This window comes from Patiria miniata, unplaced genomic scaffold (assembly GCF_015706575.1).
Source record: "Patiria miniata isolate m_02_andy unplaced genomic scaffold, ASM1570657v1 HiC_scaffold_18, whole genome shotgun sequence".
Classification (NCBI taxonomy): Eukaryota; Metazoa; Echinodermata; class Asteroidea; order Valvatida; family Asterinidae; genus Patiria; species Patiria miniata.
Window position 1 is genome coordinate 3285319 of NW_024037056.1, and position 22002 is coordinate 3307320.

At 39.5% G+C, this 22002-nt stretch overlaps 2 protein-coding genes across 3 annotated transcripts; one reads left to right on the forward strand and one right to left on the reverse strand.

Moving 5' to 3' along the window:
* The first annotated feature begins 767 nt into the window (after positions 1 to 767).
* On the forward strand, positions 768 to 5662 carry LOC119724233 (aprataxin-like). Its single transcript, XM_038195193.1, has 7 exons — positions 768 to 928; positions 1544 to 1730; positions 2254 to 2372; positions 2673 to 2732; positions 3551 to 3654; positions 4004 to 4085; positions 4746 to 5662. The coding sequence occupies exons 2-7, from the start codon at positions 1563 to 1565 to the stop codon at positions 4822 to 4824; spliced, it is 612 nt and encodes a 203-aa protein (XP_038051121.1). The 5' UTR covers positions 768 to 928; positions 1544 to 1562; the 3' UTR covers positions 4825 to 5662.
* A 1525-nt stretch (positions 5663 to 7187) lies between these two features.
* LOC119724234 (bcl-2-related ovarian killer protein homolog B-like) lies at positions 7188 to 9260 on the reverse strand. Of its 2 annotated transcripts, XM_038195194.1 has the most exons (3): positions 9126 to 9260; positions 7805 to 8652; positions 7189 to 7626 (listed from the first exon to the last, which is right to left on the reverse strand). In XM_038195194.1, exons 2-3 carry the CDS (start codon positions 8495 to 8497, stop codon positions 7516 to 7518), a joined length of 804 nt encoding a protein of 267 aa, XP_038051122.1. In that variant the 5' UTR covers positions 8498 to 8652; positions 9126 to 9260; the 3' UTR covers positions 7189 to 7515. The 2 variants fall into 2 exon arrangements, with proteins under 2 accessions (XP_038051123.1, XP_038051122.1); XM_038195195.1 differs by lacking the exon at positions 9126 to 9260 and having other exon boundaries at positions 7188 to 7626; positions 7805 to 8553.
* Between the last annotated feature and the right edge of the window lie 12742 nt (positions 9261 to 22002).

Genomic DNA, 22002 nt, shown 5'->3' on the forward strand with positions numbered 1-22002 from the left:
CTTGTTGAGGTACGACCAAACATTTACACAATCACATCTCATTTAACTTCATTTCATGATCCGTACAATTTGTTGATGAAGAATCGATTATTTAGCAGTGCAGACCTTTTTAATGTTCCCTGGCGAGCGTTGACCGTTGGTGGCGCCATTTTGTCTGGCTGTAATCGATGGGTGCACCGTACTTTATCACGGACAGGAAATTAATGAAGGAAACTAATTTTCTGTAGAAACCAAGATCCGAATTCAGGATTTCGTTTAGAGCAGTAAAGTTTTGATTATATTACAATGAGTTTCCCTGAATTGTAAATCAGAGGTGGAACGTTTCTAAAAGCGGGAGGGGTGCATGCAATCTTCCGAGCCCCCCCCCCCACCAAAAAAAACACCCCAAGAAATTGTTCACCACCAGAATTTTATGTGGCGTGGTTATCTGTTTTTTATTGATGAAACTTTAAGCTTAGTTTTGGTATCACCATATCACAAAATATAAATTTGGCATTATTCTACGCCGAATGTATGAAATAACGGTACTTTTGTTATGATATGCCTCCCCCCCCAACCCCCCCCCCCCGGAAATTAAAAAATAAATCAGTGGGTCTCATTGTTTATTTTTTAGGGGGGGTATGCAATTAACGTGCAATCCAACTGTAAACCTGAGAGCAGTTTGTTTCGTTTTTGCCTGCCATGAAATTGTGGAGGGCGCTATAATCATCACATGGTCCCGAACAAAGTGATTGTGGGGATTCACCTGTATATTTTTAGACGGGTACTCTGCTTCAGTACGTGTGTAAAGAATACGGCAATGCGTCCAGAAGCCATGTAAAATCTGGTTCCCGGTCTTCTAACAGCACTTATTGAGGGGAAGTATTTCTTGACACCAGTCTTTGTGTTTACAAACATCGTTGACTCGCGTGTACACGTACGGCGTGTGGTAAGTTTTTCGGTTAAGATTTTACCAATTTTCTTAAGCCGCCATAGCATGAAATTTGTCCAGAAATATAGCTAATAGGTCCAATATCGTTTTCGTAAAAAGTGTGGTAGGAATTGTCAAGCAAAAAGAGAAAAATCAGTCAATGAACCACTCATGCAAATTTTTTTGTACGGGCATGACGGGAAATGAATGTTGTTTTGAAATTGAATAGAAATTGAAATGTTGTTTTGAATAATTAACAGTTAGAACTTGTACTTAAAATTGAAGCTTTTTTAAGGTCGAGTAGGAGTCTCATGCGGTTATCATACTTGCACTGGAAAAGAGGGCGGGAAATTTTCCTTTTAAAGGGAAATAAAGTCCGAAATTGTAAAATGGTCTGATTCCCATCTTGTGAATATAAAGTCACAACGGCAATAATGGCGTGGAAGTCCCAGACCAAGATTTGTCACGGGTAAAAATTTCTAAGTCACCAAAAAAATCACTGCGCATGTTCAGTGCCTATCCAGTAAAATATCGTTTTCTAAAAGAAAGCCGGATTCGGCTAAATATCCAATTATTAATAACAAGTGCTACATGTTTACATTCCAGAATAATCATCCTCTCTGTTTTGTTAAGGTTTGAAAACAGCAAAACTATGGCGACAGCAAAGCCAGGACAGAAACGCCCACTTGGTTCGTCTGGCGGTGGCCCCCCAGCTAAGAAGGGGTTTTGGAGTCTGGGTCTGTTAGATTCAATGAAGGACCCTAACTTACAGGTGGAGAAAGATGACAAAGTGGTGGTGATTAAAGATAAATACCCAAAGGTAAGGTCAATTAAAAAAATAATAAACCAGTTTCTCGTACCTGCATTTTCCTTTTTTCCTGCCCAGCTCTTTATTTTCCCTTTTTGATTCATACATTTAATAATATTGGTGCTCAAGGCGCTACATTATTACCCTGCTCATTGGGCCAATGAAATATTTCAAATACCATCTCAGCTCCTTTGGGAGTATACAGCTCGATGCTGCCATTTCGGCCCAAAGCAGCTAAATCAATCACAATAACCATCTCGGCCCTTACAGGTACCCATTTACTCCTGGGTGGAGAGAAGCAATGAGTGGCAAAGTGCCTTGCCCAAGGGCACACACACCCTAACCCAGGCTGGAATCGAACCCACAACCTGCAGAATTACCCGCAGACTTCTAATTCAATGCTCCAGACCACAAGGCCACGGCACTCTAGGAGGTCGAATCCGGAGGTTGTAACTTCAAACCCCGCTCCAGTCAATATCTTTGTTCAACTAAAAATATTCCATCGTGACATTGTCATATAATTTTTTTCTTTCAGGCGCGATATCATTACTTGGTGCTTCCCAAGGAGAACATCTCGAAGTTGAAGGCTCTGCAACCAGACCACTTGGAGCTTCTGAAACACATGCATGAAGTTGGGGAAAGAATTATCAAAGAGTGAGTAACAGACACAATGTGTTTACCTTGCAGTTTTGAAGATTCACTGAATACCAAAGTTAGCCTGAAATTATTGACAGATGTTTAGTGAAGAAAGCACTCCAGATTGTACGTTTGTTCCCGTTCAGATTGACCAAAATGTTCATGATGAACTTGTTTCGGAGATTGTAGAACAAAATCTTTTGAGATTACTTGTGTGTGTGATGTTTTGTTAACTCTCCAAAAATGCTAAGAAAGTCCTTAATTATGTCACAATAATTTATCACCAGTCGTTAAAAAAAAAATCTTTTCTTCTCGCAGGGCTATCGGAGAAGAAGGACTTAGCTACAGACTAGGCTATCATGCAGTGCCAAGCATGAGGTAAGATGGGTGGTGTTCTTGTGACAGATCACAAGTCCATTACAAGTACATCACAAGTCTTGTCACTAGTGTATCTTGAGTCAATCACAATACAAGTAACAGAGGATGAACAATAATATAGGAATGGTTTTGTGACACCTTATTTAATAGCATGTGATTAAACTAGGACTAGATGACTTGTGATGGACTTGTGATGGACTTGTGATGGACTTGTGATGGACTTGCGATGGACTTGCGATGGACTTGCGATGGACTTGTGATGGACTTGTGATGGACTCGTGATGGACTTGTGATTGACTTGTGATGGACTTGTGATGGACTTGTGATGGACTTGTGATGGACTTGTGATGGACTTGCGATGGACTTGTGATGGACTTGTGATGGACTTGTGATGGACTTGTGATTGACTTGTGATGGACTTGTGATATACTTGTTATCCAATTTAAGTACCTGGACTACAACACTGCCCCGTTTTAGATTTGAAGGTGGGGCTCGGATGATTGAAAAAGATTTGTCATGTTTGAGTGTAACATAAGTACAAAATAGTTTTCTATTACCTACCCCAAATCCATCAGAATCCATCTAGAATCGAAACTCTATAGTTTTTTTTCTCACATACCCATTGCCCTATCCGTGGTAGTGACCTCTAATTTCTTTTGAGGTCTCATCAGATAGATCTTATCAAACTGATGACCCAGCATCTTCTCACGAATGCCCATATACACATGCGTGCATTGAGCATGGCTTTGAGGCACCAGTACCGTTAGATAGGTTTAAAATACTTTTAAGATGAGTCGTATGAATTTGTCTCTTTCTAGCCATCTACATCTTCATGCCATCAGTCAAGACTTTGATTCTCCGTCGCTGAAGACCAAGAAACACTGGAACTCCTTCACATCGGCCTACTTTGTGGACTCCAAAGGTAAAGCTGAAGGTGTAATACAGATCGGATTAGACTTTCTGGTTTTTTTCAAGGGGGGGGGGGGGGTGTGGAAATAAAAGTTTTGTGCTAAAAGAGGCACATATTGTGTTATTTTAATTTGACTATTCAGTAAATTTGGTGTTGGAGAGGGTATCGATTCAATTGAAGACATCTGGTCCAATTATAAACTTGGCATGAAGGATTATACACCCCTTAGTCTGGTACCCTTTCAAACTGTGCTGGACCCATCATCTCAACATTTGAATAACGTGGTATATTCCTATCAAAAACAATTTCCAGATTGTCTCCTTCATATAACATCACAGAGAGTCCTGGTTTCATTTTACAGAAGTTATGGATCAGTTGGAGAAGGAAGGGAAAGTGGACACATCAGCTAAGAACCCAGAGGCTCAACTCAAACTGCCCCTCAGGTAGGCATTGTGGGGGAGGGGTGGGGATTAGGAGAGCGGTATTCAAATTGCCCATGTGCACAAGATTTGTATTTTGTTACATGGGCATAGGTTCAGCGGCACTCAATTGACTGGGGCAAGCATGGCAAACATTCAGCTTTTTTTCGTACAATCAAAACAAAGTTGGAAACGTTCGTTCGTGCAAAATTTGGAGTAAAAACGCACTTTGAAACACGGAACCTTTCAAGATTTTTGCAATTGTACACTTTCTTCAGGAAGTACGAGTACGTACTTTTGTGGTCATTCATGATGTGTACATGAATGGCTTTACGATACAGGACAGACACACAAAGGGAGAACAAAAGATCCTTTCAGTCCTCTAGCATTGGGTCTTTTGTTGAAAACGGTCCTTGATCATACGGTTATGTGCTTAGTCTATGGGAGAGTGTTATATTACAGGGACAAAGGGAAACACAAAGCATTGTCCTTGGGTGTATAGAAATTCACGACTGTGTGTTCGTATCTGTGTTACAGGACGAAAATCAGAAAATTTGTTGGTAGAGCACTGCAACGGCAATCCGGAGGTGGCAGGTTCAAACCTAGCTCCAGTCAATTTCTTTGTTCAACTTAAACAAAAAATATTAACCAAACTTTGTTCAACTTTCTTGTTTGTTCCATCAGGTGTCATGTGTGCAAGAAGGAGTTGACTAATATGCCAAAGCTGAAGGAACACATCGTGACCCACATCAAGAAAAGCTGACCTCATCTCGCCAAAGAGACTTGCTTCGAGTTGACACAATCTGTGTCCCAACCAGACACAAAAGAGTCTATTTGCCTCATTGACAGAACTTTGCCTAACTAAAAATAAACACCACAATGAACACATTCTGAAATTTCGTTGTAAAGTATTATTCAACAGTTACAAAAATATTTATTTATAAAAGTACAAGTGCATGCCCAATGATTAATTTACAGTTACAATTTTGAGTACATTATCGTATGAAAATACTTTTATTAAATTTATGTTAAATACATGATTTTTTTTGTACTGTCCTCTGGCATTTACATGTGATAGAAACAAGAAATGAAAGAGTAAATTAAGAAAATACTTGGCAAACTTTAATTTTTGTATTTAGAAAAGTTGGTGCACGTAGGAACCTCTATCAATAGCCTTGGCCGTTGTGAACAAGTGTGATGAAAATCAATGAATGGCCATTGATAACGTGTCGAAGGAGTGGCTAGCCTTTCGCGCCACACAGCGTATGACGTCACTGGGCAAACTTTTTTAATTCACGTGCCTTATTGACTGATCTGATATCCCACTATCATTGGCGTCATATCCGATGTGCCGGAATTTGGTTTCTAAACTCCAATCTGTTTTTGAGTAAATATTTGTCAGACTCAACGCACATATTTATTTTGTGGTGAAGCATGATCTTGTGAAAAAAGGTCAAATCTGTTTTGTGTGGAAAATTTAAGTCATAATTTTTTTTCCTATCTGGGAACTTAAAAAGAATTTGAACATCCTTGCAGCATAAATCTGAGGCGTTCTGGCAAAATAAGACGGACCTGGGCACAGGCCTTTGTGGAGAAAAATTTTAAAACGTCATGGGTTTTTTTTTTCTCAATTTTCTTTTTTTTTCATAATATTGATATTTATGACACATTTTTAAGGAAATGGTATAAAAATTGTGGAAAAAATTGTTTTAAGGAAAAACAATTGGCATCTTTCATTTTCATGACTACATAACTTGACACTTTAAAGGCCTTTTCTCAGTATTTGGCTTTCTTGACATGTGGATTAATGCGAACTTTAAACAGCCATAACTTGTGAACGGAATGTCCGACTGAAGTGCAACAAACAGTATTGTAAGGGGAATTTTATTCTCTTTCACAATGCGTGTTAACCCTCATTTCAACCTCTGCCCAGTTCTGTCTCATTTTGCCAGAACGCTTCACAACTTAGTAATCCTTTAACTCTCAAACCTTTCTCAACTGATATTTTGACGGCAACAACCACCGATTGTGATTATTACAAACATAATTTATACCTACATGTACATATTTTGTGAGTAGACAATTGTAATTTTCATGAGTCCACATACAGTTTTATGGGCCTGTTAAAATATTTTTCAAATTCCCAACATAAAAAAAGTATTCATTAAATCAAATTTTCTTACCAAAAAGTACATTTGTTTATTTTTCCCTTGCCTGCTGAAAAACACCAAGAAGCTAGTTTAAAGTGTCTGCAAGTTGGAAGCATTGAACAGAATAGAGACCTGATGTGGTTGTGGTGAGGTACGAATGGGTGCGAACATACACAAGAAGTACGAAAACAAAAAAATAAGTAAAATATCAGTTTCACTATCAGTACTACAAGGCAGCTGTGAACGGTTAACTTCTGATCAATCAATCTTGTGAGTTGCTCAAAATTATTAGCCATTTTAATTTATAAAATGTTACCTGATAGTGGAAAAACCTAAAATATATAAAAATATCATTTAAGATTTTTTGGAAGGCATAGTTACTACCAGATTTGGTTTCGAAGAAATCCAGCACACACTCCTTTTGGTAGCAAATGGTTGAACAGAAGCAGCACACATATTTAACAGTGAAACTTCTTGGGACATTTTGTAAGAAACTCTGAATTATTTCAAGGCACGTGGTGCTTCAAATAACCCTCCTAGTCTTCTGCACCCAACCCCTTCAAGTTTGGCAAAACCACCTTTACCCATGGAGTTAGCGCCCACACTTCAAATTCCTTTGCGGTAATCTTCTGTGGATTATGGATAACACTTCAAATCCCTGCACCACTCTTCAGTGAGGTTAAGCTCAGGGCAAGCAGGCAGATTCAGTCACACTTCACCGCTCTCCACTGTGCTGTTTTTTGTGCTGCAACTCTCCGTGTGACACAGTTACTTTAACCCGAACTCCCTAGAGTCTTTTACGAAGAACTGGACCAAGTCCATCAAAATCCATCAATCACTTTGCTTCCAATACAAAAATGTACTTGACAATAATGGAATCCACCACTGACGCACTGGTTGACATTCATGGACTTGCTAAACATGGCTTGTATCACAATAGCAGTACAGGAAGCTAGGCAAAGTCAATCGGATTCCCCTAGCACTGCTTCAGGGCTTCAGGCCCAAGTCCATCATACTCCATCAATATTGAGTCACACCAGGCCTACTGGACCAAGTCCCCTGAAATCCACAAAAATTGGGGGATGGAGTTTGATGGAGTTGGGGTGGTTGGGGTCCACACTTCATATCACTTCACTTGAAAACTATCCTGCAGGGATTTGAAATGTTGAACAATACTGCTCAGTATTTTGACTCCTCAACTGGAAGGGTTAATTGGAACTTGCCAATACTTTCAAGGCACAGGACGGACAGAGATTAGCACAGATGATTCTCGTGGGTTGCGGTGCGGAGTATTTGGTCCAGTTTTAAGGGAAGCCCAGCGTGAGAGTGATGCCAACGGCCGCTCCGATCACAGACAAGAACCAGAGACGAGAGGCCGACACGCGGTAGCTCTGAACGTGATGAACCATGGCGGGCTATTCACACACAAAACACAAGAAACAAGAAACAAAATTTTACTTCAACAATGACAAACACACTCCATCAAAATTTGAAAAAAGTTGTCAACACACCAACAAATTTGACATGGAAATTAAAACAGAAAGTCCAAATTAGAAAGTCCAGTGTGTGCAAAGGTTCAAGGTTGTTTCTTACCCATCCTCCTTGTTTCACGATCCAAGCCGCAAGACGTCTTCGGGTAAATTTCTGCATAGAATCCACCACGATATTAGCATAGTTCACATGACCCTGCTCCACGCATTCCACAACCAGGGCGCCGGCGAACGCGAAGAGCGCCACCACGCGCGCCCAGGTGATGGACCGCCGAAAGAGCTCGGCAGCCACGGCCGTGAAGACCGTCTGCATCTGAGCCCCGGTCTGGAAGTTGACGTGAAGGTAGCTGCAGACGTCCTTGAAGAGGTAGGGGTACATCTTATCAAACTCCTGGGTGATGGTGATGAGTTCGCGGGAGACGTCGCACGCCCCGCAGGCCTTGTCGTGTCCCTTGGGTTGACAGGCCCGGACCACATCGCTAACTTCTAGGCCCGGTGGGTAGATGTCGTGTTTGAGGAGGGAGTTCTCACGGAGCTTCGTGAAGATGTAATCGCGGCAGAGGACGCGTGACTGCTGAACAACCATCTCCTCAGTGTGAGGGGTTTCAAAGATTTTCCCCAGACCCACAAACGTGGCAGCTTTGATGGCCTGCTCATTCAGGAAGGTGGAGACCAACTCAACGGCCTCCGACAGTCGCTCAGACGATGTCTTCCAACGTTCCTTGATCAGAAAGGAGGCGGACATGCTACTGCGACTTATCCTGCGCGTCTTGGAAATTTTCTTACCACCGGTCATGACTGGTGTGACTTCTTTCAAAGTATAACTTCTCCAACGGAAGTTGTAGTCCCAAGTGAATTAACTTTACAGGATAAATGTGGGACAACTCACATCACAGCACACTCGGCAGGCAGATTGGAAGACTGAGAAGAGGTGACCGAAACAGTTTTTATCTGAAAGACAATGTTTGGAAATTAGGCCTATTCATTGTATTTGTAGGGGCATAGTTATAACAAAAGTAAAACTTGGCAACTTTGAACTTGGCAATTATAGGCCTAGGCCTACTGCCCAGTTACAATTATCCAATACAATTTTAGCAACAATTTGTTTCATTTTCAACTGTCTATCACTTTTGAACAAAAGTACAAATGTAGGCCTAAAATACTTTTACAAGTCTCTCTAACGTGTACTGTAACTGATCAGGAATTTAAGTAGGAATTTTAAAATGTTATACCCCAAATATCAGTTGCGACAACTCTGCTAAATATAATAGTTAGTGGCTATACTAGTACTAGTTTTGCCTTGCATTGCCTTGCGACACAGCTGGTATTAACGAGAAGGAAATGCGAAATGGAAATATTTTAATACGTACGTGGATGGATCGGGGAACAATTTAAAAATTAATATTTTTTATCAAAGCACTCACCACACGTGCCAATTACCAACCGAAATCTCCTCAAATGTATGAACTATAAATCTGTTGTTCTAATTTTGACCTTTACTCCTGCAAACAAGATAAAAAGTGACATTTTTGAGCGCGTTATTTGCTTCCGGCCACAATAAGGTTTATCGCAAATAGCGTTCTACCAACAGAGGGCGCCCTGTTGCAAAGCATCATGGGATGCAAAACGGAGCATAACTATTTTGCAGTCCCGGATGTTGAAGCGCGCATCGCGCAACAACTTAACCAACACAAAATGATGGCTGCGATCACACACGAAAACTTTCAGCGATCGTGTAGTGTAGGGCCCGTTTGGTTTCGATAAAATTAGAGTCAAGAGTGTTTTTTTACTACTCAAAATGACCTTGTCAACCTAGAGCAGACTTCTCTCAATATAATGACACTTTTGTGTAATTTTTGAACAGTTTCTCGGAGTAGAAATGATGATTATCCTGCGCGGTTTACAGTGGTGCAGTGCCATTCAGTGCGCCTTGCCATTCACGGTACATCGGGCAGCGGTCGGCATCTTTATTTTCGTGTTGCGTTTTGTCGTTATCATCTTCATTCCCCCCCCCCCCCCAAAAAAAATTCCCAAAAAAATTAAAAACCCTGCCCTTTATCTATGACATACCTGTATGTTCTTAATATCGCAAACTTGTTTGGTACTGGTAGGTCAAATAATTTAAAAGTGGATTTTGTTCCCTTACAGGTCGCGGGCCCGTAGCTACACGATCGCCAAAATTTCTAAGCCAACATGCCTACCTAGTTACATGTGTACATGTATGTAAATAACTGTTGTGTATTTTATAAATTGTTTTTTTATGTTAAACAGGTTTTCTTGTATTCGTCCAAGTAAATTTGTGCCAATATTGGGGCTACCGGTTATTTAAGAAACACAGGTCATATTTGCCAAGTTTTTAAACTTTATCCAACTCTTTTTACGAGAATCTGCTCAAATATTGCCAGCTTTTTAATTAAGAAACATGGCTCATATTCGCCAATTACTTTCACCTATTTATTCCAACTGTTGTTTTGAGACTCGGCTTTTTTTATTTGAGGGACGTAGGCGCATTCCTTGATATTTGACAACTGTTCATACAACTCTTGTTATGACACTCGAGTAGGCTTGCATTTGCCAGTTTTATTTTCAATTTTCCAGGTTTTTTTTACTATTAATTCAACTCTCGTCAAGAGACGCAGGTCATAATTGCATTTTTAAACAATGTTCATGTACTTTTATAAAACATGACTTGATCATTTCAATTTGCATTTTCTACATCCTTATTGTGTGCAACTTTGTTCCAAATTTTATTTACATTATTTTTAATAAAACATGTCTCTTATTTATGAACCTGCAAAACCTTTTACAATTGATATAATTTCTATTATCATTATCATAAGTGAAGACCGTTCATGTACATGTAGGTTAATGCCATTTATAATTTGGTTTATTTTGCATACAAACCTTGAGTAAGAATGAACAAAATAAATAAAAACTTAAGAAAAGGTACAGCAAAGTTTTGATTTTCTCAGATGGCCGGCAGTGGTGTAGTGAGATCCAATGCTCGCCTCTTCACCGGTGCTCTTTTCAGTGTCTCAGGAAGGACGTATCCTCTCAAAAATAAAGATGGGTGAAGTTCATCAGGATATGGCTGGCCGTATTTGAAGTGGTTGCTGCAGACTGTAGTCGATGATTTTACTTTGAAATCCTGCCGTTGGGTCAGTTGAGTCCAGAGAGGGAAGTGTTTCTTATCCCTGCATGAGTGGAATCCGAGTGTGTTTACATGCTCTTTGATGACATCTATCAAGAGAAGGGGAAACGTAAGATAGAGATATTTATTGTTTGATGACGGAGAAAAAATAAACCACATAAGACTTCGTAATTATTTTTATGAGTAAAACAATGGAGTAGGCTAGCTAGCTAGGCCTACTAGCTGACTAGGACAAATATATACATGTGTACATGTATATATTTTTTTTACATTTTCGTGAACAGAATATAATTTATTATAAATAAACAATCATGAAATTGTCTGTAAAAGTCACACATAGTTCGCTGACAGAAGTAACAATTAAACCATTATAAAAGCCACATATTTTTCCGATAAGAAAAGAGTCATAAAAGGGAGCTTTTGAGGGGCACAGAAACTCTAAATGCACTGGCCGACACAGTCATGACGGTGCAGAGTGTCCCGTGTTTCCCCGGTCGCGTGCCGGTCGTCGGCACATCGCGATCGCGTCGGGTCAGAACTTAACTGCACGCTATCCTACTTTTTGTCGTGAGAACATTTTTTTTCTGTACAACAAAACAACTTTAATTTATGTATAACAAAGATCATACCTTTGTGGATAACAACAGTCATTATTGCAACCCAGAACAGCACAATAATCACCTCCCATCGAACACAAAACGTCAGAAAATATCGTACACACCGCACCGTGCAATGCCGTGCATGCCGTGTGTACGTTTTCCCACCGCCGTGTGATGGCGCTGTTGCTCCGATTGCAGCCCCATGATCCTTTGCGGTTTGTATTTGCGATAAACCTTATCTCAGCGCGCTCACAAAGTCCATTACATGCGCCCTCTATGGTCACGAAGTACATAGTTTCAGTATTGCGCCCTCTCGTGTTTATAGTGCCCTTGAATTAACTGATTTTTTTCTGTCGGATTTATTCGCTTCAAAATGATATCCAAGATAAGAAATTAAAGAACAATCAAGCTCAAAAAAATATCTCAGTGAATAATTCCCATCATGTTCTGCATGACATTTTGTCTGTAGGAGTTGCAACCCCCGCCCCCTCCACGTTCCATCCAGCCCCCCCCCCCCCCCCCGTTCAGCCGTAAATGGAGCTCCCAAATTTATTCCCACTTTGCCTTAGAAGGTAGGAGAAAGTATCGTACATTTCAAATTTTCCCGGGGATCCATGCTAGCACATATATAGCACGCCCCCACGCCTTCAATCACGGGCCCGTCCCCTTAATATAAACCCCTCCCCGTTTATTGAAAGCTAGATCCGCCCCTGAGGCGTATGTTAATCAGAAGTGGAATGATTTCAATGGATTTTGAGTTGGAGGAATCTGTGGTGAACCTGAAGGGACAGTATAAACGTCATCATTTACTTTAAGTTTTGATGTCCATTCATGGATACCATAGCAACCTCGACCCATATAAAACCACGTAAAGTCACAAAAGTCGCCATTTGGTGCCCGTAACGCCGAAAAGAGGCACCGGAAACAGCCGGTTGCGAAACTCCATACGAAAGAACTGAGGCCATACACGAAACAGTCGTCGACTGTACGGGTGAGACTTGAAAACACTAAGCACATCTCTCATTGTCTAATCAATAATCGCAAACGAGGCTTGAACTTGCCCACTCCTTGACGACATCCTCATCTTAATTCGTGCCTATCATCACGATCTCTCATTGGGAAACAAAAAGGCACCGCACCGTCACAGACTCGTATAATTGTTTTTACCCCCGCATCGAAGTGACCGTACCGCGTATATACCGCAGACTACGAGAAGTGCGCGCATCACCCATCTCCACCCAATCTCGCCTGGGGTATCTCCGCTTCGATTACGCACATCTCCTCTCCACACTCCGCGGAGGGCCAGGGGAGAATATTTTGTATTCACCTCCTCCACAATCCCAAGTAGCCAGCTAGTGAGAGACAGGCGTTCATTACTGACGGCCCAGCGGATATGAGAGTGTGACATCGACGAGACAGTCAGCTGTGTGATGATCAGTCGCACCCGTACCCGGGCCGCTAACAGAACGACGCACGGGGTCCAGTCGGCACAAGCCCCTCGCTAACAAGACTCAGGGTATAGATCTCTTCTCAAATCTGGTCTTAAGATCTAGGCCTGAGAACGCGGAACTAACTTGGGCCTTAAAAGAGGCAACGTGTGACTATAAAAGACAACACTCTCACTTGACTTTTGTACACAAAAGCTTGTTTCGACTTGACTTTGAAGACTTTGGACTCAGGTTCACTGACGACTTCCCGTTGCTAGCAGAGAAGGTAAGGAAATCGCAAATGAACTTAAATCATCAGTGATGGCTATTTGAATATTCAGTGGTCTGAAAATAATTAAAACTGCTGAAAACTGCTTTCTGACTGGATGGACCTGAAATATACAAATCTCAAAAATTTAAGCGATCTGAAGTGACGTTTGGATCTTAACAGGATCTGCTTCAGAGACAAAAATGGCTCCGAGGAAGATCTTGTTAAGAACCAAACGTCAGGCCGCTCAATTTTTTTTAATTTTTTTTTTTTCAGTGGTAAGTTAGGACTTTTTTCCCCTGAAGGTTTTATTCAGTCAGTTCAGTTTTCATTCATATTATCGGCTTAAATGGTTTTTATAAGGGCGAACTTTTCAGAACAACTTTCAACCCTTCCTTTTGGAACAAAGTATTTTCAAATAGTTTTGCTTTTTAGAGCAAGGGCAATAATATGCTATGGTTACTTTGAAATGCAGGCCAGGTAATTATTGTATTACAACTAAATCGTTGGGGAGTTTTTGTTCGATTTCTTTCCAAAACAATTTAATATATATTCTTTTGCTATACAGGGTGAGTCAAAAAGAAAGTGACCTGGACTAATGATTTTATTTCTTAAAAAGCAATCGAATTTGATAAACCAATGAAGTCATGGGCGTCGCGGGGGGGGGGGGGGCAATTGATCCATGCTATCAAAAGTTATGCATGTTTTACTTTAAAAAAAAAACTACCTTTTTATAGCTTTCCACGGAATGCCATTGGAAGCTATTGAGCTGAGTGAGAATTACAGATTACACACAGGCATTCAAAGCAAATGAGATTTTAATCATTTGAGTCAACACTGAAACATTATTTTACTTTCAGATTTTGTGTTTTGAATATGAGGAAAAAGTCAACTATTTTTTGCCCCTAAAATATTGATGGCGATGTTTGTCTGTTTCCGTAAGTGCGGTTTACGGGCTCGAATCATATGCCATTTATTAAGCTTTCAGTATAAGGTCAAAGGTTAGTTTAAGTTACACAAATCATTTAGTGGACAAGTAACACCTGATTGGTTGATACGATCACGAGTTTGAGTACCGAATAATATATTAGGTAACAGTGCGAAAACTCTATTTTTTTAAGCATTGAGAACGAAAACGATTTTCCAATGATGCTGCTCCATTACGCAAAGCTAGCTTGCAAAACACGAGGTCGCTTTCCGGGTATAGTACGTGTGGTCTACAGTGTGATTTCTCAACAAAAACTTTTAAATTAAAAAAACCTGCAAATTAATAACATAATACTTAAAACAATATACTCCCCCCCCCCTGTCTTCCATTCTCATAGGATGTTTATTTTCGTCGGATCTCTGTAAACACTTCACTGTAAATACCTCACTTTGCCGATCGAACATGAAGCTGGGGAATTATCACACCCAGACCCAGGGGTGTAAATCCTAGCTGCTTAAACTTATCTCGATTCTTCTTTTAAAAAAAATCCAAAAATCTCATCGTTCAAAAACATGCTGAGCTATCCTCCCGGGTGCCGGCATTTTTATTTCTGATCTAATCCGATTCAATTTAATTAGTGGCTCGTGAGAACAACCTCATGCAACGCTAGCTATATCGTGATTAAACCAGCCGAGCGTGGGCAACGATTGAGACGCTAACGAGATTTCGCTCTCTTAATCTAATTCTCGTGAGAGACGAGAAATATTATAGCTGAGGCCCCTCCTGTGCACTTCTTATATACCTCCGGTATTTCTGCGAAAAAAATAATCATACTCTAAATTGAGCACATGAAAAAAAACCATACGGAATGGAATGAGGCGTGAAATGTTGGATGATTTTCCCACCGCCCTAGAATGTAAACATTATCTTGAACCTGACTGAGCTTTCCGTTGTCGACATCATAAACTCTCGGAATTTATGGACAACTTAGGACAGGGAAATGGGGCATTGAAGACGACACAGTTTAAAAAAATCAAATGATAAATTTCTTTTCTGCTTGAAGTTTAGCTGTCAACAACACACTGAAGCCATAAGTATACATTGCAGTGTTTTCATCATATTACGTTCAGAAAGAAAACGAGCTTGGTTCAGACTACAGGGTGAGTCAACAAATAAGTGACCGAATTAGACACAATCGTGTAAAAAAAATAAGTAGCTGGCTCCAGTTCATAAAATTACATAGACATAAAGTACATGTAATTGACTAGCACCTGTGAAAATGTCAAGTATTTTACATACAATATGCCAAAGTTATGCATATTTTAATAAAAAACGATCACAAAATTCAGCTGTCCACCACTGATCATTTACCGTTTTACAAACTGATAAATACCCATTAAATACAAATGAAACATGGACGTTTTCCCACCTCCATGAATGAACGAAAACTTGCAAAGAAAAACATACAAACATCGCCATTAATATTTCAGGAAAAAGGAGTTGACTTGCTCCTCATATTCAAAACACAAAATCTGACTGTAAAAATGAGTCTTGATTTTAAATGATTAAAATCTCATTTGTATTTGAATGCTTGTGTGTAATCTGTAATTCTCACTTTGCTCAATAGCTTCCAATGGCATTCAATGGACGGCTATATAAATGGGTTCGTTTAGTAAAACATGCATAGGCCTAACTTCTGATGGCATGGATCAATTTAAGTAATTTTTGTTTTTAGATGAGTGGAAGAACATGCTCTTTTAAGACATACTTCAACCGGGTCACTTTCTTTTTGACTCACCCTGCATAATTAACTTTTCATAGCTCGAGAAAATGGCGTTCACGTCATTCTATCTTTACGTCACAGGTATCCAGCGACGTGTACACAGATTATAACACTATGACGTATAAGATAATATAATAGAACGCACCTTTTTTGGGAAAATTAATATTTTATTTTGTGCACGGAAACGTAAACCATACGACACCTTTGTCACTCATGTCATTATAAAATTCTCATTATCACTTTGCAAACTTTTTACTGGGCGCGCAGTTCAATGATGAGACCTTTGAAATACTCAAATAAGTCCGTTAAAAGCAATCTTGATTAATGAAATTATCGAATCTTATTAGCGGTGATTTTATTGTGGCGTTTGTTAATGCTTGATAATGGACATCCATTATAATGGGCTTAGTGTGCGAAGATCCAAAAGTGCGAATGTATTACGTCAATTAACTCGAGCTTATCTCAAGGTGTCGATGTTCCCTTGTGTCTTCATCATGTTTACAATTATTGAAGGGAAAATCGTTGCAAACATCAATCCCCGGGAGTATTTTGTTTACGACAAACACCGAAAAGCCGTCCAATAAAAATTTTGCTTGAAGGGTATGCTACAGTGAACCCTCTCCATTTGCCCCACTTTTGCAATATAGCGGCCCTTTCTTGGCTTCGGGAAACGGTCTCTAAATTAATATACCCCTGATGTCATGTGAATATAGTTTAAGGCAAGTATCATGTACCAGGCCAGCTAGGAAAAATATTGGGGAAAACGGGGAAAAGCTTGGGGAGAATCATATAATGATCATGGTAAATATATAGGTTACATTTCAGCCCCATCTTCGACCTTTTGACACACCTTTTATAAATTTAAACATAACAGTGATCCTTAAATAAGTTTGACTTTCTTGGAGTTAATTTTGAGAGACTCTATTTTTTTTTGAGAAATGAATAATGGTTTGAATGACATAGTTCTTAATAACAATCCACCGAATGGATCGCGATACAAATAGCCTACATAAACACCGGAAGCAAGGTAGTGTAATATAGAGAAATATTTCAACTAGAGTTATGGCAATATTCATTCCTGATTATTTTTAGAAGCACGCTGTCAAAATAAACTCCGCTTGGAAATTGGAACATTCTGATGATTGTTATTGTAAGACAGTCATAGACGATACTTTTTTTGTTTACATAATGTATGAAATACTCGCGCAGGTCATCAGTATTTTGGTTTCTGAACTTGTGGATTTTTTTATTTTGCGGAGTGAAATCACTGAAATGTGAATTTAATATCGGACTTTGCCCTTCACCGACGTGATGTGTATAAACACTGTATACCCAGTGTTGTCTCGAGTATTATGAGAAAAATTTACAAACCACTCAGATGGGACTCGAACCCACGACCTTCTGTTTATGAGTACAGACGTCTTACCACTCGACCACCGAGCTTCCGGGGTAGGTTGGCTAATTCGAAACGGATAAAGCATCAGGTACAGCAATAGGTACAATCAATTATGTATGCAGGGAGGTAGCAAATCATGCAAACAATTCCAAGACACGAACAAACAAGCAGAAAGTGAACAAGGGTAGATCCAAGAAGGCTACTGGGGCTGAGGCTGTGCCGGGGGGGGGGGGGGAAGGGGCGAAAGGGCTCTCACAAGTGAAAAATGACCTTATTTGAGAAAAGTTCGGTCACTGCCGGGGAGTGGGCGCCCCCTGTGCACCCCCTAGGAATCACATAATGAGCATCCTATTCTCTTCAAGTATTCTCCAGTAACCTCAAACTTCACTATAATTTTGGCCAACTTACTCGGAAGGGTGTCTCAAGGCGGTGTATTGTGAAATTTCGACTTTACGAAATACGGACTCATTGGTTGTATTGCGCACACTCAGTGAACATAATCAGGACGGTGACAGGTCACGTGAGAGGTCAGAGTCCATATAAGGTAATCGAGACCAGATTTCATAGGAGTCCAAATTTTATATGACACTGACAGCGTGCCTGGGAATCGCTTTAGCTGGCAAGTTGGAGTTTCTCTATCCACCAGTCAGTGTAATGGTACAGACATCCGATCCCCCATATACCGTGTGCCTTCTTATTGATCTTGGCAAACCGCGCGCTTTTCCGTAATTCACCGTTTTGTTTTTATAATTTAATCATACAGCCGGAATTGCCGACAGTTACGCGGTTATGGATCAGAAACTTCCGTTCGGACGGCTGTTTCGTGATCCGTCGAGCATTCAACCGTGGCAAAATGCTCAGGCTGGACGCGCAACGGAAGCTCCGAATTTCTTCATGAATTTGTCACAATTTTGTTTTAAATTTTCATGATGAAAAGGAAAATATAATTTTTAAAGTTAAAGGTAGGGTATCATTGCAGCTATCCAAAAACTAACTGACAAAATTGTTGTTGAAAGCTTATTTTGTTTAAAGACAGTAATGGCACTAAACTCCATGTGAAATTATTATTGCTGGGATGCTGTCATTTTGAAGAAAACAATAAAAGAAGGTCATTTTCAAAGATGCGTCAAAATTTCCGTTAGTAATTCGATTTTAATTCGGCGATTGGTGCGCGCAAGCGTTGACACGACGCACACGCGCGCGCGGCTGCTACAATTCGTCGGTTTAGTGCGTGATATCGCGTAGCTGCAATCGGCTGAATGAGAACGTGTCCAAGACGCTGATGTCAGGCGCAATTCAAAACATGACTCGAAAACTTGTCAATTAAAATCGAGATCCTAGAATATTGTTTTCTCTGAATATGTAGCATTCACTGATCCAAAACTTCATCAGGTTAGTCGTTAAGCACCCTTCTTTAAATTTTGGCCACTTTTGTTTAAACAAACGAAAAAAATGCAAAAATGACAAATGATGTACTCTACCTTTAACGATTTTCTGTTTCTTTAATCTCTTTCTTGAATGAGACTTTGTAATTAATGTTGACACACCACAACAACAACACACACCAACCCCATTATTTGCAAGTGCTCTTATTGTTTTTCCATCATCAAACAGCCGTCTGGTTTGTATCCACCTGAAGTCTTGGGAGGGTATTTGAACACTACCCCTGATCAATGTCTGTGTCTGTCTGCAAGGCATGATGCCGGTACCCTACAAACTAGCCCTTCATTTTGTCGATAACCAGCCCTTGGTTGCATATAACTCTGCCAACCATTACCTGATTGCCAAAAAGGTGTAAGGGGGGGGGGGCCTCAAAACTTGAATTTACTCCAAGTCTTCTTTGCTTTCAATAATTCCCGGTATAACCGCAACGATAGTGCCAATTATACAAATCTAATTTGCTGTCTGATTAAAATCCATCGAGATATCGTAACGTTATGTTTACGGGAAAAGCACACCACTTAAAAGCTGAGGATTTCAAACCAATTTTAATAAAATATGACAGGGAAACTTCTGAAAAAATATTGTTCGATGATTACATATAGGCCTAATTATGAACTTAAACAAACGAAATCTCTTTCCAAGCGCATGAAATATCCAACTATCGAGTACTCATCTTTCTCAGATCCGGTAGACGTGAAAATGTTCAATAAGAGTTCGAATAATTAAGTCATTCATAATTGTTTTTATATTTCATATAAAAAAAGCCTGTAATTTCTTCACATTGTCCTCTCTTTACTGGGCCCATGGGAGACCACTTTCTAAATTCCGAAGAGTGAACATTCACTCCATTCGACTGAAGATTCACTCCCACAGTCGGAAACTAGGGACTAGACGTTTTAGAGTGAAATTTCTTCAATCGTAAAGATCGAGTTTTCACTCAAGCTTCGACTGAAGTGGTTCTTTTTTCAGGCTATTTCAATCGAAAATGAGAGTGATTTTCACTCTAAAACGTCTAGTCCCTAATTTCACTCTTTGGAATTAAGAGAGCATTGGATTCCACACAATGGGCTACCCGAGTTAAAATATGTAGCAAATAAATAAAATTAAATGTTTTTAAAGCCTTAAAAATCGCAAAATATCACATCTCATGAGTGTCCCATTAAGCTACATTATGGTCTCCGCGTTGTGGCATAAATCTTCCTCTACATATTGATTGTACACTTTGCAAGATACATTTCAACCGCAGTTTTAAATTCCCCTCCGTTTTGTGCCCCATGGCAAGTCTCGTTCCGTGGCTTCAGACAAGTAATAAGAAGGTGGAAAAAAAAAATGAAATAATCCAATTTGTAGTCTGATCCCAATATGAATTCATTAAGAATTGCCGACAGCTATAGAAGGGGAAAAATTATCCCTGCTCAAGGATTATGCATCGAGGATTCCATGAAATCTAAATTACTGTTTGTTTTTCCAATCCACTTTTCATGGAATGTTTTTCTAGATATTGATTACGGGAATTTTTTCCCTCGGATTTGTGCGTCGAATCGTTGAGAGAGTAATTAAAATTATAAAAATGTTGCAAAGAAGTAATTTGCTTCAAAGTGGCCGGTAGTCATACATATCTCGGATATTTTTGTTTTATTGTAGTATGTACAGGGTGAGTGAAAAAAGTGACCTGGATTAATGATTTCTTTTCTGAAAAAAAACATCAAATTTGATACACCTACGAAGTATGTCTTAAAGGAGCATGTTCTTCCACTCATCTGAAAAGAAAAGAAAAGAAATGTACTGAAATTGATCCATGTTATCCGAAGTTATGCACATTTTACCAAAAGAACTAATTTTTATAGCTGTCCATGGAATGCCATTAGAAGCTTTTGAGTTGAGTGAGAATTTCAGATTACACACAGGCCTTTAAATACAATTGACATTTAAGTCATTCGAGTCAAGACTGAAACATTATTTCGACCGTCGGATTTTGTGTTTTTGAAATGAGAAACAAGTCAAATCTTTTTGCCCCTAAAATATTGATGGCGATGGTTGTCTGTTTTCCTTTGCAAGTTTTCGTTCATTCATGGAGGTGGGAAAACTTCCATGTTTCATTGTATTTAATGGGTATTTATCAGTTCGAAGAACACTAACTTATGAGTGGTGGACAGCTGAATTGTGTGATCTTTTCATTAAAATAGAACATAAAATGAAATTTTCACAGTTACTTTATAGTAAGTACTTTATCCCTATGTCATTTTAATGAAATGAAGCCACGTATATATTATTTTAAAATATGTTTTTTTTTCTAATTCGGTCCCTTTCTTTTTGACTCAAGTAGAATCAAGTTGTTTGACCCTTTAGAATCAAGGGAATACCCACTTCGTTCCGGACTTAATCTGAAACTTTTCTAGTCATAATACTATTGCTCAAACGGGAAAAAATAACATAACAAAACCAAACAAGTTGTTTAATTGAAAGATCTCCCCTGACTGATTTTTTTTGTAAAGTACAGCCGAAATCTGATCATCAATTATTTTTTGTTAGCTTGTATCTTTTTTTCTTCATGCACATTACAAATAAAAAGTCAGAAGGGAGTTAATAATAATCTCGGTTCTATATGAGAGAAGAAATATGTTCTCTTCTAAACGAGATGCATTTGCAACAGCAATCACCCGGCTGGCAATTTTCTAAATACGTTATAATTGTTTGTTGAAGAAAGCGGTGTTTGTTTTTCCCGAGTTGAAATTTTTACTGATAATGTGTCGTGATGGAATTCGATCGATTTATTTTGAAGTCAGCGCTTGAAGAAAACTTGATGAAGTTCGGATTTCTTGTTTAATATTCAGATGTTGAAATGTTGGATCTGTCACTCGGCCTAAACATGATACATGCGATACTGCTGGCCCGGCCCCATCCACTGCAATTTTCAATCGCCGTAATGATAAAATGACCCATACTTCACTCGGCATGCCAGTGACGTCATACTGCCAGCCTGACCCCGCCTTGACCTCGATAAAGTCACATCCAGCGAGGTCGACAGACGTAAGATGACGCAAATATTCCGCGGCAACGTGATAAACAGCTCGCTTGACGCTTGGCGTATATCCAAGAAAGAAGAAAAAAATATATGATGCAAATGTCACTTCGAAATGATAGGATATCCCGCCGGCTTAAGGTCGCGTTATCCAAATTGTACGTCACACTCTCATTTTAAACAAATCTCCGATGTCCTGGTTACACAGACATACGGTTAAATACGCAGGATCACATTGCATTTTTGCAGGCAATATTGAGGCATATTTTTGTTTTATGGCAGGT